This window comes from Echiichthys vipera (genome assembly GCF_963691815.1).
Source record: "Echiichthys vipera genome assembly, chromosome: 2".
In the NCBI taxonomy this organism is placed as follows: domain Eukaryota; kingdom Metazoa; phylum Chordata; class Actinopteri; order Perciformes; family Trachinidae; genus Echiichthys; species Echiichthys vipera.
This window is the reverse complement of record NC_139827.1, coordinates 30,174,625-30,190,519: the sequence shown is the minus strand read 5'-3', so window position 1 is coordinate 30,190,519 and position 15,895 is coordinate 30,174,625. Positions and strand designations below refer to the sequence as shown.

General features: G+C 40.5%; 2 protein-coding genes and 2 long non-coding RNA genes across 4 annotated transcripts; 3 read left to right on the top strand and 1 right to left on the bottom strand.

The window, feature by feature from the left end:
- Positions 1 to 453: 453 nt before the first annotated feature.
- Positions 454 to 3,813, bottom strand: LOC310954977 (group XIIB secretory phospholipase A2-like protein; the record flags this gene model as incomplete). The annotated part of the gene is made up of 4 exons (XM_083924683.1): positions 454 to 572; positions 945 to 1,110; positions 2,363 to 2,451; positions 3,558 to 3,813. The coding sequence occupies 4 exons, from the start codon at positions 3,811 to 3,813 to the stop codon at positions 454 to 456; spliced, it is 630 nt and encodes a 209-aa protein (XP_083780809.1).
- Positions 3,814 to 6,751: 2,938 nt separating this feature from the next.
- On the top strand, positions 6,752 to 10,352 carry LOC310956629 (uncharacterized protein; the record flags this gene model as incomplete). Its single annotated transcript, XM_083926932.1, has 5 exons — positions 6,752 to 6,884; positions 7,941 to 8,019; positions 8,801 to 8,971; positions 10,052 to 10,169; positions 10,348 to 10,352. The coding sequence occupies exons 1-5, from the start codon at positions 6,802 to 6,804 to the stop codon at positions 10,350 to 10,352; spliced, it is 456 nt and encodes a 151-aa protein (XP_083783058.1). The 5' UTR covers positions 6,752 to 6,801.
- A 229-nt stretch (positions 10,353 to 10,581) lies between these two features.
- On the top strand, positions 10,582 to 11,350 carry LOC310953994. The gene is made up of 3 exons (XR_014593403.1): positions 10,582 to 10,688; positions 10,793 to 10,938; positions 11,055 to 11,350. It is a non-coding gene; the product is annotated as an uncharacterized lncRNA (long non-coding RNA).
- Positions 11,351 to 11,598: 248 nt separating this feature from the next.
- Positions 11,599 to 14,055, top strand: LOC310959508. Its single transcript, XR_014593573.1, has 3 exons — positions 11,599 to 12,736; positions 13,150 to 13,248; positions 13,841 to 14,055. It is a non-coding gene; the product is annotated as an uncharacterized lncRNA (long non-coding RNA).
- Positions 14,056 to 15,895: the final 1,840 nt, after the last annotated feature.

The window sequence follows — 15,895 nt, the reverse complement described above, 5'->3', positions numbered from 1 at the left end:
TTATATTTGATTATTACATTTAAAGTGTAGTATTTAATACAGCCCAGCGCTGTATTGTATCTCTTTTATATAGGCCTTTTTTTCTTCCTAAAATAGTTTTCACTTGTTGTTCTTGGTTGATAAATATTTCAGAGTTTTAAAAAGTGCAGCAGCACTACCCTAAGTAGCCCATGATAATGCACCCAAAACATGAAGCATTAGGATAGGAGCTCACGCCACAGATATTTTTGCAACACTACAGGCAAACAGTTTGGGCCTGCAACACAGGTGAACTTTTAACAATAACAACTTCATTTTGCTGCAAAGTAAAATAACGACTGAACAAAACAGAACAATAACCTTCCAATAAATTACTCAAGTAGTCGGAGAGGAGTCTTGGCGACACCATGACATCTTCTGATGTGTTGCTCCGTCTGATGCTGTTATAAATAGGAGAGTGGTTCAGGCTTTAATCTAAAGTTCATCTTTCTCCTCTCCCTGACAGAAGCATGCTGCTCTCTGGCTGTTCATGTAGGGTCTGCAGCCTAAAGTCCACACTGTGTTGAACAAGGTGTCTGCTACCGTTTCACATGCTGCGGAGAGAAAGTGACAGAAACAGGAAATGCATTCAGTACAGAGCGCCGTATGTACAAAAATCACTCAGCATATACATCTAGTCATCCGGAGGGTCTAATTGAAATGTTTTAAACACTTAATTATGCATTGAGATCTCATAATAGAAATATAAGCTGACTTCTGGGTTCATTTGGATCTCTTCAAAAGATTTTCATATATAACATTAAGCCCACCACGACTGGTTATCATGACATCATTTTCAGCTATTACAAATACTGGATTATGTAGGTCGAGGCAGCTCATGCCCCACTGTTGCAAATAGAGTGTGTATGTTTGGATGGGCTCAGTAATCCAGTCCTGGATGAAATAAAGGTTCAAATGTTACTGACCTTCAACTTTTGACACAAAGCCGAGGCTCTTCTTGAGGTCAGAACAGATGCTGTGGAGGCACCAGCGGAACTTGGAGTCGCAGCGGTACTTGTTGGAGCCGCAGGTGTCGTAACATATATCCAGCTGATTGCAACACTTGGTCATGGCAGGGATGCCCACATCCATCTGGAAGACAACAGGTGATTCATGTGTTTACATGCAATGTGGTGGGGTGGGGGGTTTGCTGGACACTAAAACTGATTCCAATGTCCAGTCAAATGTAGACTTCTCTACACATTTAGGGACTGTATGAACGTTAATAGGGATGGGGGGGGATGTTACAGTTTTATATTTTATTTCATCTTTATCTTACAACAAAAACAGGTTGAATTTGACACAAGCAGAGACAACAATCATGTATTTGGATTTGACTGTATTTTATACTTTGACATTTTCAAGTATCTGGTAGAACCATGCTGTCAGCAGACATGGATCATTGATCTCTAAGGTGCAGGGCGATATTTCACTATCCAAGTCGCCTAAACTTTAACTAACTAAAATATAAGGCTAATACATAATGCTAGCACAATCCAACCTGTTCTGCTAATGGTTGAAGCTAAAATATTACAATTCCATGAACCTCAGGGCCAACATTCGCTTATTCAGCGTAAGTGGTAATAACAGCACTTAGTTAAAAAATAGACAGTAGCTTGAATGTCCAATAAACATTATGTTTTACATTATTATGACAATTGTTAATTCTGTGTAAACTGGGTTGTATGAAAAGTATTATTCCATTAACATGTTAAGCTTAAAGTGTAACTCCGGAGAAATCCGGTAGAGTCGCTAACAGCTGGACATGGCTAACACTGATTAGCTCGGGGCATTGCGGTGAAGGCATTAAAACATTTTTTTTAAATTAATACTGCTGAAAATAACATCAAACCTCTGCAGCAGCATGAGAAGAGTCCTTACACATAAAACGAAGCACCAACAGCGTAGTTTGTGAGCCCAGAGTTTATTGAAAGAGTGTTTTGAAAGACTTACCAACTGGCCCCTGTACCAGCTCCTCGCATAGTAAAGTCCATTCAAGTCGAACACCAAAGTCAATCCAAAAGGAAGGAGCCCATTGGTGCTTTGTTTCTGTGTAAGGACTCTTATCATGCTACTGCAGAGGTTTAGAGCAGTATTAGTGGTTAAAAAAGTTGTTTTAAGGCCTTCACTGTACTGCCCCGAGCTAATCAGTGTTAGCCACGTCCGGCTGTTAGCGACTGTTGGCGACTCTACAGCGAATAATAGCTCTGGGTGGGGTGGGGGGGTCTCGCTTTTTAAAAAGTCAAACATAAGTTCCATCCAATGTAGATTCAGCTTTTTATCTCAATTAAATTTCCAAGTTTGATAAATCCAAATAAATTTGTCCAAAAATGAAGAAGCATACCCCCTCTGGAACAGGAAGACCAAAGAAGTAGGAGCTACATCCATCGGGTTCTGCCATCTGGTATCCAACACGAGGAACAGGATCTTTACCTGAGATGGGAAGCAAAGGGAGATTTCACAGCAGGCGAGTGCTGGGCTTGTGTGGCTGATTTGATAACCACATGGGTTTAAAAGTAGATCCGTGTCTGCTCATAGATAAAACAAATGTCACTTATTGTGTTCATATCTTTTCACATGTTATTATTAGAGACAGTCAGTATGAAACCCCTGCTATCATGCTGGGGTCACAGTCCAGCAGGCTCTCTTCCAGATGATAACAAAGACGATAAGAACAAGAAGTGTTAAGCACCAGAGGTGGTGTTGTTCCACACATATAAGGGTATAAGTGCAGTACGTGTATAAGCACTTTATATAGTTTGTGATGTAATATGAACATTATAAAGACAGTTACCACACTTGCTTATTTATTATAGAGCAAGCAGGAGCATTTGTGCAGAGACAGATTATGCATTGTCTACACTGTTGTTAATAATAATAATGATAAACTGCCTGTTGTGGGATTGATGATGATTTGATTCATATTTTATTTGTGATTTTTTTTTATGGTAATTATGTAGCCAATGTAAACAGGATTGTTTAAATATATAAGAGTTGGAAATGTAAGTATTCAAATAAATTTGAATCAATTTTGCTTCATTTCTACATCTAAATGACTGGATATAAAAAATTTTAGAGCAAAAATGTCCTGTTTTCTCCAACTAAAGCCAAAACACAGATGATAACAGATAACAGAGGACGGTCTAAAGTCTATTCAAATGAACATTCTCATTGTGAAACACCTGGAAATGAAAGGGCTTTGACTGGATTTGAACTTCAGTGTATCTTTTAGAGGGGCAGAGGCAGATTTTTGTTGCTAATATTCAAATGAATTTAACCATTTTAATTCCAAAAAGGAAGAAGCACTTTGTGTTATCTGCGATATGGTTATTGGGGTGGAAACACCATGAAGCGGTGGAGCGTAGGACACCCAACCCTAGACGGACCCTAACCCCTTTCCACTGCATGTAATCAATGTTAGGGGAAGACTAACACATTTACGCCCTACATTAAAGATTAAACAGTGAAATATTCTGGGGAAAAAGGATCCAAAATGAACCGTACTGCGTAATGCTTACTCGTCCATTTAACCGACTTACCATATCGACAGCGGTATTGGCACACTCCATCACGTCCACCCATGAACTCTAGCATGGAGTCAAAGTATCCGCTGACTGACTCAAAGCCGCCTCTGAGGGAACCCATTCCCCACTCCTCGTCCTCTGCCTGAGTGCCATCAGAGGCCTGGCCCGGTGGGGCTGTTGTAGCCGGGTCCTCGGCCTCTTGGGTGACGGCACTGTGGATAAACAGGCCCGACAGGAGCAGTAGGGGAGCGATACGGGCCAAACGGGTCATTCTGTGGCTCGGACAGCTCAGTGCGAAGAGTTAAGAGTTCAGAGACCAACAAGAAACAAACTCACAGAGGCAATACTGAAACTGTCTGCGTGAGCTGAACTTTGAGCCAGACACAGGGACGGCCCTGCATGTGGAGGAACAAAGTCCAGGCTCTATCTCATCTTTTTGTCTCTTTAATCACTGGCTGATTAATGAGGCAGAGTGGGCTTGTTCACCATTCAGTCGAGGGGATTCAATTACATTTGAATCATATTCGTTTTAGAGTTAATCTTTCTTGACAGCCACAGTGACATAAACTGGGTAGAGTGGATTTGCTGTAAAATCAGAGAGCACCACCTCTGTGCCCTGCTGCCTGGTTTCTCAAGTCAGTTAATTTATGTACACATGTCTGCCAAGTGGTCAGTGTCAGTGGTTAGAGTAGTCGCCCCATGTAGAGAGGCTGAAGGTCCTCGAGGCAGCGGCCGCGGGTTCGACTCTGATCTGCGGCCCTTTGCTGCATGTCTCCCCCTCTCTCTCTCACCCCATTTCCTGTCTGTCCTATCCAATAAGAAAGAAAAAAAAACTTGTGATATGATTATATAATTTGTCCTGACTCTGTTTATTAAATTCATCTTTAATGTTAAAGCTTCATAAATGGGGGAGAATATACTATTAAGATTGTGGCATCTAAACTACACTCATGCCCTTTTTGACCCCAGTAGTTCAGTGTGTTCAGAGTTATGTCTTTTGTTTTTTGATGAATAACTCTGGATTGTTTTAGAATTTACATGTACACTTTTGGCAGAAGAAAGTATAGGCTCATGAGTAATTTCCAAACAAAAGGTCACTTAGGTCCGATCCCCTCTGGTTCTCAAACCCGAAGCAACCTCATTATACCTCTCACATCTGAGAGCATTGACTATCTCTAACAGCTCTTTTTTTTATCATAAAAGAATGAACAAATACGGGTTCTCTCAGGCCAGTTGGTGTGCATGCTTGAGTCATTGGGGAAGCTTTCCATTGATTCAAACTTTCCCCTAACTATACTATAGTGCAACTTTTTTCTCGTAGATTTGCTATTTTAAATCTCATAAATCTGCAACCTTTTACTCTGATATTTGCTATTTGAAATCTCATCAATCTGTGACTTTTTTCTCGTAGATTTGTTACTTAAAATCTCATGAATGAAAGACAGATTTCACAAGTTTAAAACATTCATGACAGATGTTTAAAATCCCTGAGGGATTATTTCCATTGTGGTCCTCTGATGGCAGATTAAAAGAACAACATTAAACTGGAAACTAAAACTCACAATAAAACATCATATATACCTACAAATTATTTAACAACCATGTCTTCACATCTGATTTAAAACTCAACCTGGTTTATTTTAATTTCTGCACTTCATCTTCAATGTAGTTTCACCGGTCTTAGACTCTGACGTAACACCCTTTCAAAATACTATTTCCACTATAAGCGTATTTGTTAGAGCATCTGAATGCAAATGTGGATGTTGTGGTAGGCTACAGATCAAAGTCTATTAGTCTGTTGTGGCAAGACTCAAGGTATTTCATCCCAGGGCAACAACAAATGAAGGGAACTGTAATGTGACAGGGACAACACAGAAGTCCAGATAAGGTCATTTAGAAAACTTGGCACTACTTTGTGGGCTAAACTTGGGAAGACATGCAGCAATACGTAACAAAACGACACATGTAAAAGCATTGATTTTTTTTTTTAAATTATAGATTGATTTTCACAGAGCATATCTAATTCAAACTGGGGAATACAACAATAAAGATGGGGAAAAAACACTTTAAAAGTAGTGAGTCAAAGACATGACAGAGAGCTTAACAAAGGCAAAAAAAACACAAGGAACAGATCAAATAAGATTTAAGACATCCTCGTCAAAATCCTAACTGAGATATGACACTATGTAGTATTTTGGTTTAATTAATACACCTAAAAGCAATTTAATATATAATTTAAAAGTCATTATTAAGGTGCTTGGGTGAGTCTCTTTACATTTCCGAAGCAATATCAAACCTTTCTGATGGCAGATATTGTGGCTGGTCATGGTAGGAAAAGCACAGGTGTAACTAATAGATGTAACTGATAGCCTATAAACTGTTTTTTATTTATTTATTTGGTCAGTGCATTATGGAGAAAGTGAAACGTTTTTTTTTATTTTTATTTTAAAGTAGACCTACTACTTAAAAGTATGGTCGCTGGTCGCTGGTTCAAGTCCCTGTGTGGACCATGTATGGAGTGTGGACTAGTGGCTGGAGAGGTGCCAGTTCATCTCCTGGGCACTGCCGAGGTGCTGTTGAGCAAGGCACCGAACCCCCAACTGCTCAGGACGTTGGTTACTGGCAGCCCCCTCGCACTAACATCTCTCCTTAATTGCATGTATAGGTCCTGTCTGTGCGTGTGTGTATTTCGGGCCTGTGTGTGTAACATGATTAATAATAAGAGTGAAAAAATTCAAATTCAATGAAGTAATTCTTGTACATCCCCAAATATACCAGACAATGGAAAACTTTACCGCTAGGTGGCTCTAGGAGTCGGGGTCTTGGTCTTCCCCCCCGTGGTTGCATGGTTTCACCCCCCTCTGTCTATATTTGGTAGAGTCCAAGGAGGTGACGTAGGTCTCAAATACGGAAGAACTGTTGAACAATACCATGCGAACCACGATTTACAACTAAGTCGCGAACATATTGTCACGTCAGGCCAGAGAAGACCGGAGGAAGGCTAGGACAAGCAATACCTGGTGGTGACGACAGCAGCTTTGTTTTACGTGTAGAGGCAGGCTTTGTTACCACGAGCAACCGCCGCGGGCTGTTTAAACTTTTGTGTTGTGACGGTAACTTATTAAGTATGACAGTATCAACATGTGTGACTGGGTGGGCACATTCTCACCCACGAGTGCCCTCACCTTGCTAGTCTTTCAACTCGAACACACAAATAAGTCCGAGATACCTAGAAAATAACTCCGAGGAGAAGGACCAAATGGCCTTCGCAAACCTGTTCACGAGCCTGTCTGCTGTGGAGGGAGGTGTCAAAAGTCACGGACAGCCGGCCTTTACTCCCAGGTAACGTTTAATGGAGCAGTGTCACACGAGGGGGCTGTTACTGAACCTTATCACGGGGGTGATTCTGTGTTTGTTTGTTTATTTAACGCCAAAAAATATAGTTCCGCTACTTGACTGGAACTGCACCGTTGCCAAGCAACACATACAACATGTCCTGCGCACTAGTTCCTACTTTGTGTCATAAACGTATCTGAAGTTTATCTGTTTGTTTCCATTTGTGTACCAATAATCAATCAAATAGATGTCGCTATGGTTTCATGTGTGACTCTGACGAGTTGTTCAGGCAGTGAGGTTACTTATTTAGAATTAAACATGACCTAAGTCTCAATAAATGAAAAGATAAATTAAAAAAAAAAATATATATTTAAATGTATTTATTTATTTAAATAAATACAGGAGTAAATAAATAATTGCATGAATAAATGGGACCTCCTATCATCAACTTATGGACACAGAAATACAGAAATAAAAAATGTAGGTGAACAAAATGTAGAAATAAATGTAAACTATTTATTTATACATTTATTTATTGTATTTATTCCTTTATTTATGCATTTATTGATATATTCCTGTGTGTCTTTATACATACATTTATGTATTTATTGAGACTTAAGTCATGTTTTGTCCTCCCTAGTTACTTGCGTTACTCCGTAGTTTCCTGCGCTCCAGAATACATTCAGCTTGGTCTTCTTAAAGGGCTGAATGTCAACGTTAAGGTTAGCTTGTTTATTTATATTTTTAACTTAGCCAAGTCTGAAAGCAATTAAAAGTCTGTGATTTTTGCTTTACAGCATGCCTTAACTTCATGTTTGCTCTTCTGTGATGCGGTTTCCACAGCCTTATGAGCAAATCTGGATGCTTGCACTGAAATGTCCAGGCTTCGTCCTCCTCTCACGACCATTCACAAATGTTATTTTTGAAACATGTCACAGAGAGAGAGGCCGACCAACGAGCCTAAATGAATTAAACGGTTAGAACACTTTAAAAGCGGAGTGATGCATGCTGTTAAAAGTCCCAGGCAGTAGCTAATTCTTCCAAACTCCTTTTGTTTTACAGGGACGACAGTGACAATGGTAAAGGAGACAATGCCAGAAAGAGGAAACCCCAGATGGAGCCCTCTGGCCCTTATGGAAAGGTGAGGTGAACTTGCACAATAAATGCTACCTCCTCTATGCCGTAAAGATAACACATGATGTAACCCCTATTTCCTTGTTGAAACACTTTAAGATTTTTTTTACCACTAACTTTAATAACACAGAAAAATCTGGGTTTCTGCATCATTGCAGATGCACTGTTTCCAGTTTATGTGCTACACATAGCTACTATTGATGCTGTCTAATACAACAGCCCTGCAAATAAACACGACATTCATGAACATGCTGTAAAATGCTGATGTTGGCATTGATAAACGGAACATCCATAAAATTAAGTGAAAATCCATCTAAAAAAAAAATTGCACAATAAACGCACTGTGAGAGATTTCGACACTTGTGGAGTTTTTGAGTTACTGTAGTTGAAAGGGAGTATCAGTAGAGAAATGCACTTTTAAATTGAACTATCATTATTTTTGAATGATTCCTTTTGTGCTCAGTTCAGTGTCTTATTCTTTCAGTTGTTTTTTAATTCAACAAGCAGTTTGTTGTATATTAGCAGTACGCTTAAAGACGTAAAACACAGCAGCGAGTACACTTTATCAGTTTATTTATTGCAAGTAATGTCGTTATTGCCTTCCTCATATTGTGCAACCCTGACTTGCAATTCAGTGTATAGTGTAATAAGTTATATGGGGTTTGTGCCACTTGTCTACACATTGAAATTGTATCTGAGGAAATGCCAAATTTGAAAAGGTCCTGATAACCTTCCATTATTAACAGACATGTCCTCGACATTTGATTTCTATGCATGTCTTTCCACAGAAGCAACATTACCGAGCTCAGACAACCAGGAGTTATAATGCTACAAAGGAGCAGAAAAATAAGCATCAACAGAAGGAGAGATGGAGACCTCCCAATAGAGGTGGAAGCCATCAGACGAGACGTACTTGGAGAAAAGATGGAGGAGACAGGAGAAATAAAAATTACAAGCAGGTAAACATAATACCTAAATACGGTATCTGTGAGCAGGAAAGATATTATCCTCCATCAGCCTTTTATGTGTGTAGACTGGCCCATTTATTCCACCATTCCTCATCGATAGTGGCATGTCAATTAGCTTTTGCTGATGCACTAGCAAGTTTCGTTTTAAGTTCTTTTTTTCCTGCTAAGGTCCTAGCGCTCACAACATCCAGCTACAGAGCAAGAAAGCAACATAGAGTGTGTCAGAAAGACACAGAGCTGACACACAAACATACAGATCATATGAAGCTTGCTGGTGCTTAACCTCTCCAATAAAAGGGATGTGTGGTTGCACATGTGTGCATATTGAGTTTCGCACTTATACATTGTCAAATCTTGAAGAAAATGGGTTTTCTTTCACTAAAATATGCACAAACATCACTGAACTGACTGAAATAGGCTACAAGCCTCTACATGTATCTCTGACAAACATTGTTTCCTATAAAGTAAAAAGAGGAAAATGGCTCTTAAAGCTCTGACTGAAAATAATTTAACTTTCCTATTTTTATGGTCACATTCCAGGCAAAGGTAAAGTGAAGAATAAACTCAAACAGCACTAGACTTTCCTTTCTTTAAAATGAACACAAAATACAATGTCCATAATATTTCCATTCTCTGATTGTCAGTTCTTAGTAGGAACATTAGTCTTTCCACTTGGAAATAAAGTGCAGTATCGGTTATACAATCCTATAAATATGGCGCAAGGCTTACGCTACGTTGCACCTCATATACCGACCGGTAAAAACGTTTCCTGGACAGTGACAAGCGTACCGAACGGTACAGATTTTTTTAATAAACCGTCCCACCCCTAATTATTTTTTTCCTTTGGGATCAATACAGTATCTGCCAGGGCAGTCCCCCATAGCAACATAAGATGTGGACCACTCTTAATCTACACAAATGAATCCACCAAATGTAAGAACCTGTCCCTAACAAAAGCTCAGTGCCACTAAAATGAGTTCAGTGAGCAAAAAAATGCTTAATTGAAATCATCTTAATCATATACAAATTAAAAGGTTTGAATCTAAAGGTTCTGTTCATCTTTCCTCTTAGGACATCCACGTCGATCGTCCAAAGTTCATGACACAGGAGTTCAAGGACAGCAATGCTTTGTTGGTGGATGGGCGGTTAGTTTGTCGACATTTCCTCTGGGGAAGGTGCATCAAGGCAGGTTATGTTTACTGTGTCTATATTTTTATTTTTTATTTTTCTTAAAGTGAAAGGATACCAATATGGACATGTCAAAAGAACTTGTAGGATACAAAAAAGTAATTGTCATTGTTTCGGCATATGGTTATAGCTCAGACTGTAATGCCCTAGCATTGCTTTCTTCCCTTTCCTGCACACAGGCTGATGACTGCAAACTGGAGCATATTCAGGGTCACAACGACCTCCTCAAAGAAGTCTGCAAATTCTACGTCCAAGGGCTGTGCACAAAAGGGGGGAGCTGCCCATACATGCATAATATCCTTCAGTCGAGCCGCAATACATCTCTCTATCATAAACTCATAGCAGTGATAAGTATCGTACCGCTATTTGTCAGAAACGGTTGAATAACGGACATTTCCTTTACTGCGCCGCACAGTCCTTCCCTTGTAAGTTCTTCTTCAAGGGACACTGTTCTCAAGGGGCAGATTGCAAGTTTTCCCACGAGCCACTAAATGACATCACTAGCAAGCTGTTGTCTGAAGTATGTATTTAAAAGTCCACTCATGAACATGTGCTCAAAAGTCTAATATGCATTGCTGTGAGCGGAAGATGATTGCCTCGTGCCTTTGCTTCTTCTGACCGCAGGTAAAACAACGGGATCTGGACCTCTATGAAAAACAACAACTTGCAAAAAAAGCTGAACAGGAGTCGTGGGGACAGCCAGAGAACAGAGATGAGTCAGAAGAGATGGAGGCAGATGGGACCCCTGAGACACATCTCCTACCACTCAGGTATGCTCATACAAACGTATATCCGTGTACATCATTGATCCACTAATCATTTATATCATTTATGATTGGAGTCATTAACATTCAGCTACTTGCATGCTGATGTTTTTATTTTCCAGACCAAACTTTTACAACAGCACACAAACAAATGCTGTGGAGGAAACCCCCTTGTCCCAGACTGAAGAACTGGCTGATAACATGGAGGAAGCTGTCCCACCCAACGCATCACACACTGCCCAACCTCACATCCCTCCATCAAGTGACCTTAATCGTGAGGAGCCAGTTTGTTATTCAGTTGCAGCAGTGCTTGGACCTCAACTATCCAAACCGTTCCCTTATTTCTTTACAACCCCGGGGACTCAAGACTCTGGCCCTCTCTCCTCTCCTGATTGCACTTCAGGCTTTTCAAATCAAAGTGACGCTCCCTACTCTGTGGATGCTGTTCTCAGGTCCAGTAGATCAGGGGAAAAATCTACATCTGGCCTCACATCTATCCCTCCTACTGCCCAAACTGTAACCTATACCCCCAAAACTGACTCTGAAGACATCGCCGATCCTCTGCGAAGCTCAGAAACCCCAAATGAGAAGGACTTGTATGCGGTAAATACCAGAAATGAAGTGAAGAAATCCCAGGATTTTTTTTTCAAAAGCCTGTCATCCCTCCAAGTGCATACGAGCCCGATTCCAAAGACCTTCCCCAGTCAAACTCTGCCCTCCAGGGATAACAAGAAACAAGGTGGCAGTATGCCCGAATCCCTGAAACCAGCTCAAAAAGCAAGAAGCACGCACCTGCCCATGGATATCACACGCTCTCTAAACTCTAAAAGCCGAGGCGTTCTTCCTTTTGGAAGCACAAACTGCCAAAACATTTTTTCAAGGCCCCTTAGTCAGACATCTACCTCCAAACATCCTTCACACTTGAGGCCAAATCTCTCTGTGCTGACATCTGACTCACAAGCCTCAAAAAAGCCTTTTTGTCCCTCTTCAGGTGACACAGAGTTTAATGGTGGAGCCGCTGTTCCTGTTGAACCTGTCACCACCACCACTAACGCATGTGATTCTGCAAACTCTTCCACTCGTCATTTTGCAGAAAAACAACCCACCGAGACCCACCTGCACTCCAAAAAGACACAGTCAGGCCTCAAACATGGCACACAGCATTATTCAGCTGAAGTCACAGCAGAGGGCAGCAGTAAAATGGAACATTGTGCTGATGTGGCAGTTGGCTGTAAAAAGACCCTGAAAAGACCCTTTCATAGCCTTTTTGCAAGCCCCATTACTGACACTCTGCAGCCCTCCGCTCCTCCAGCGTCCTGTCCTGCTCCACAGGCTGCAGATTGCACAAGTAATCGGGTTGAAAGTGCGGTTGAACCTGCCTCTGCCAAGTCCTTCTCCAGCCTTTTTGCTGCTTCTCTCCCGTGCATGCAGTCTCGACCGGATCATCCAAGGACTTCCTCCTGCTCTCCACAGTCAAAGCAGTCTGTTGAGAAAACACCTCTTTCCTCAAACTCCAAACAAAAGCCTCCTAATGTAGAGAGACCTCTCCAACACCAAGTTAGAACTAATGTCAAAGAAATCCATCATGCACCAATATCCCCCAGTTCCTCTCCAAATCCTAAAATAGCAGATGAAGACCATTCAGCGGAGCATAGAAATCTACCGACACAGAAACAGGTGAATCCTGTCTGTACCCTTGTGCCAGATTCTGTCAGTGAGACGTCCACCAGTCCAACTCCTTTTTGTAACACCCCATCCACGACTTGTGCTCATCAGCAGCTGCCCAACATGTCATCCCACAAAGGTAAGGACGTTCCACACCCTGCTTCCAAATGCCAGAGTGAAATGCTCATTTGCTGTGTGCTAGTGATGCACCAATTCAGTTTTTTTCGGATCCTGGGCTGAGTGTTTCCGCTGATACCTGATACCAATCCGATCCTACTGTTGAATGAATTAACCAGATATAAATGTGCTGAATATTATTTATTAACAAATACAGTGTACATTAGCAGCAAAAATAAATAAATAACACTTCCATGTAAAGTGCACTGCAAACAGATACTTAAATAGGTAATATAAATCCCTAACCGGTGTTGCAAACATAGAACAGAAGTGACTAAATCACTAACTGTTGCTGTGTATGATATGAATAAAAAAGAAACGACTGCATTGTAATCTCTACTGTTGAATAATGTTGTGTAATGCCTGATTTTGTAGGATCAGTATCAGCCACTGCCAGTTCAGTTCTGAAGACTCTCTTCCTGTGCCTGAGCCCGTACCAACAGGATGGAGAGCATCACCTCATTGGGCCTTCGGGTACGCGGTTTATTCAGTTTATTCATTCCTGCTGAAGAAATATGCATTAATATCCAATAAAGTGTTGTCATCCTTTTTAGAATTGAATAATCATTTCTTATTCTCTTGATTGAATTTGGTCAACCTGATGTGTGTGTGACTCTACGGCAGAGGAATGAGATTAATCTGTCTTTGGATTTGGATTTTTTTTATGGGATTTGTCGACCGTAACAATTAAAACCCAAACTGACTCGTGTCTGCCTTATAGTCTATAACAGGGCTGCCCAACCCTGCTCCTGCAGAGCCACCGTCCTGCATGTTTTAGGTTTCTCTCTGCTCTCACACACATGAGTCTGATGATGTGCTTGTTATCAAGCAGCTGGAGCTTGTCACAGCTTTGAAAATCATTAGGCTCAGGTGTGTTAGAGCAGGCAGAAACCTAAAACATGCAGGACAGTGGCTCTGCAGGAGCAGGGTTGGGCAGCCCTGATCTAAACCCACTCTTTGGATACTGTGGGCTTTGATTTTTGGAATTTCCAATAGCCATTGACTCATAGTAACTTTGTGCCTCGTTCTCCTGTTTTCCTGTTCTTGTTTGTAATCTGCTCCTCAGACTCCCAGGCCAACAGTCCACATGGAAAACAGTTGCACACTCAACAGACAACAGACCCTCTCTGAGACTCCACGAGTTGCATTGATGCAGCATCACACCAAGCCCTGACAGAAGCTCACATCAGAGGAAGGGAAGTGGGTAGATGGGACCTTATTTACCACCACTGTTTTCCACTTCGGACATTAACATTACTTTATTTTTTGTGTGCAGTTTTTACAACTTCATTTCCATGCACCGTCTAAATTGTAAGTTGAACATTATTATTATTTTTTTAAATAAATGTATACGCTACAAAGTCTTCTTTCTTTGACATGGCTGATTAAAAGAGTGAGTAAAATATTATTTTTTTGGTGTGGCATTGATAAACTTGAGTGTGTTTTAACATGAGCATTGATGTTAAAGTGTCAATCCTCCAGATTTCAGCTCTGGTGGATTTAGAACGTCTGTCTGAGTGGAAATATTGGAATCGTGCTCAGGGTTTAGCAGTAAAGTCTTGTCGTTGATTTAAAGTTTTCAGAATTGTGTGCATAGTTCTGTTTTTTGTAGAACAGCATTATTTCATAAAACTTAGTTACGTAGTTCATAATACAGCAAATATACAAATACTGCAATACGTTCAGTGTGCCATAGGCTCAATGACCACTGTGTGAGCTCCTTTGACCATAGGAATCTTCCAGATTACAGCTTTACATTTGAGGGGTCAGTGTGGTGTAATTGTACTGAAGGAATAGATAAATACAGTGCCTATAGAAGGTTACTTTTGAAATAGTCACTTTTTTTTGTTTTACAGCCTGAAATGATAATGCATAGAAAATATATATTTCATTATATATGTTTGATTTGCACATTTTGCCTTACAACAGTCAAGTGATTTTTTTTCTTCTAAATTTCTGAAACTAGAGTAGTGATGGAAAATTGATCCGTCCTTTTAAAATAACCATATAAACATTCTCAGGAATAACCAATCACCTTCCAGATTGCACACCAAGTTAATCTGCCTCCACCTGAAGTCAACTGTGGTGTTTTTGATTTGACTTCAGAATAAAATCAGATGTTCCTTGATGATTCCACTTCGAGTAGAGCATGGAAACACAAATAATGCACCATGGATGGAAAGATGGATGGATGGGCACAAGTTAAGAGAAGGATCTAAAAAGATTTCAAAGGCTTTAACTCTCCTTCTGAGGTTCAGAGTATTGTCCAGAAGTGGAGGCATATGGATCCACCCAGACCTGGCCTAGATCGGGCCGCCCCTCCAAACTGGACGACCGAGCCAGGAAAAGGCTGACCCTAGCTCTTGTCTTTTCATACTTGACTTGAATGTCCTCATTTTCTCAATCCTTGATCCTACTCCACCCTGTACACCTGTTCCTCACTCCCTCATTGTCCCAAATCTGTCTACTGTTCCTCCATCCAACCCCAACATATTTCACAAATGAGCCACTTGAGACTCTAATCCTGATCCAGTACCCAGTACACTTTTAAATCACTAGATGTCAGTGTGCAAATACCTTTTATTCTTTGCCAGTATACTCTAAGGCCAACTACTACTACACTAAAGCAAACCTCGTGTGTGTGGTTTGCCATTTTAATTTACTTTCTAATGTACCTTTTTTTGTGTTGCCTGTATTATTTTGTCATCTTAATTGGATGTTGAAACATGTTCTTCTAACTTGAACTTTTGTTTTTTTTAGGCCAGGGATTCAGAACAGCTCAAAATAAAGTTGACTTCTCAGCAGAAACATTGTGGAAAGTTTAAAGTGCAGTATTACGTCATACACCTCCCTAAAACTGCGCACAATTGTTGGGCAAAGCACTTTCTCAGGTTGTTGTTGATATTTTTGTCTTATTAAGTATAAAGGTGTCTTGTGTGTCTTTAATTGTTTAACACAGTCCACACCATTGAATAGATGACAAACACAAGATAATACTTTGCCCAGTCTGTGTGACAGTTTGAATATTGTATCAAAGTGTTTTTATCGATAGAAAGCATAAAACGTAACAAAATAAACACGCAACAGTGCACCAACAAGATAAATTAAGAGCAAAAGAAAA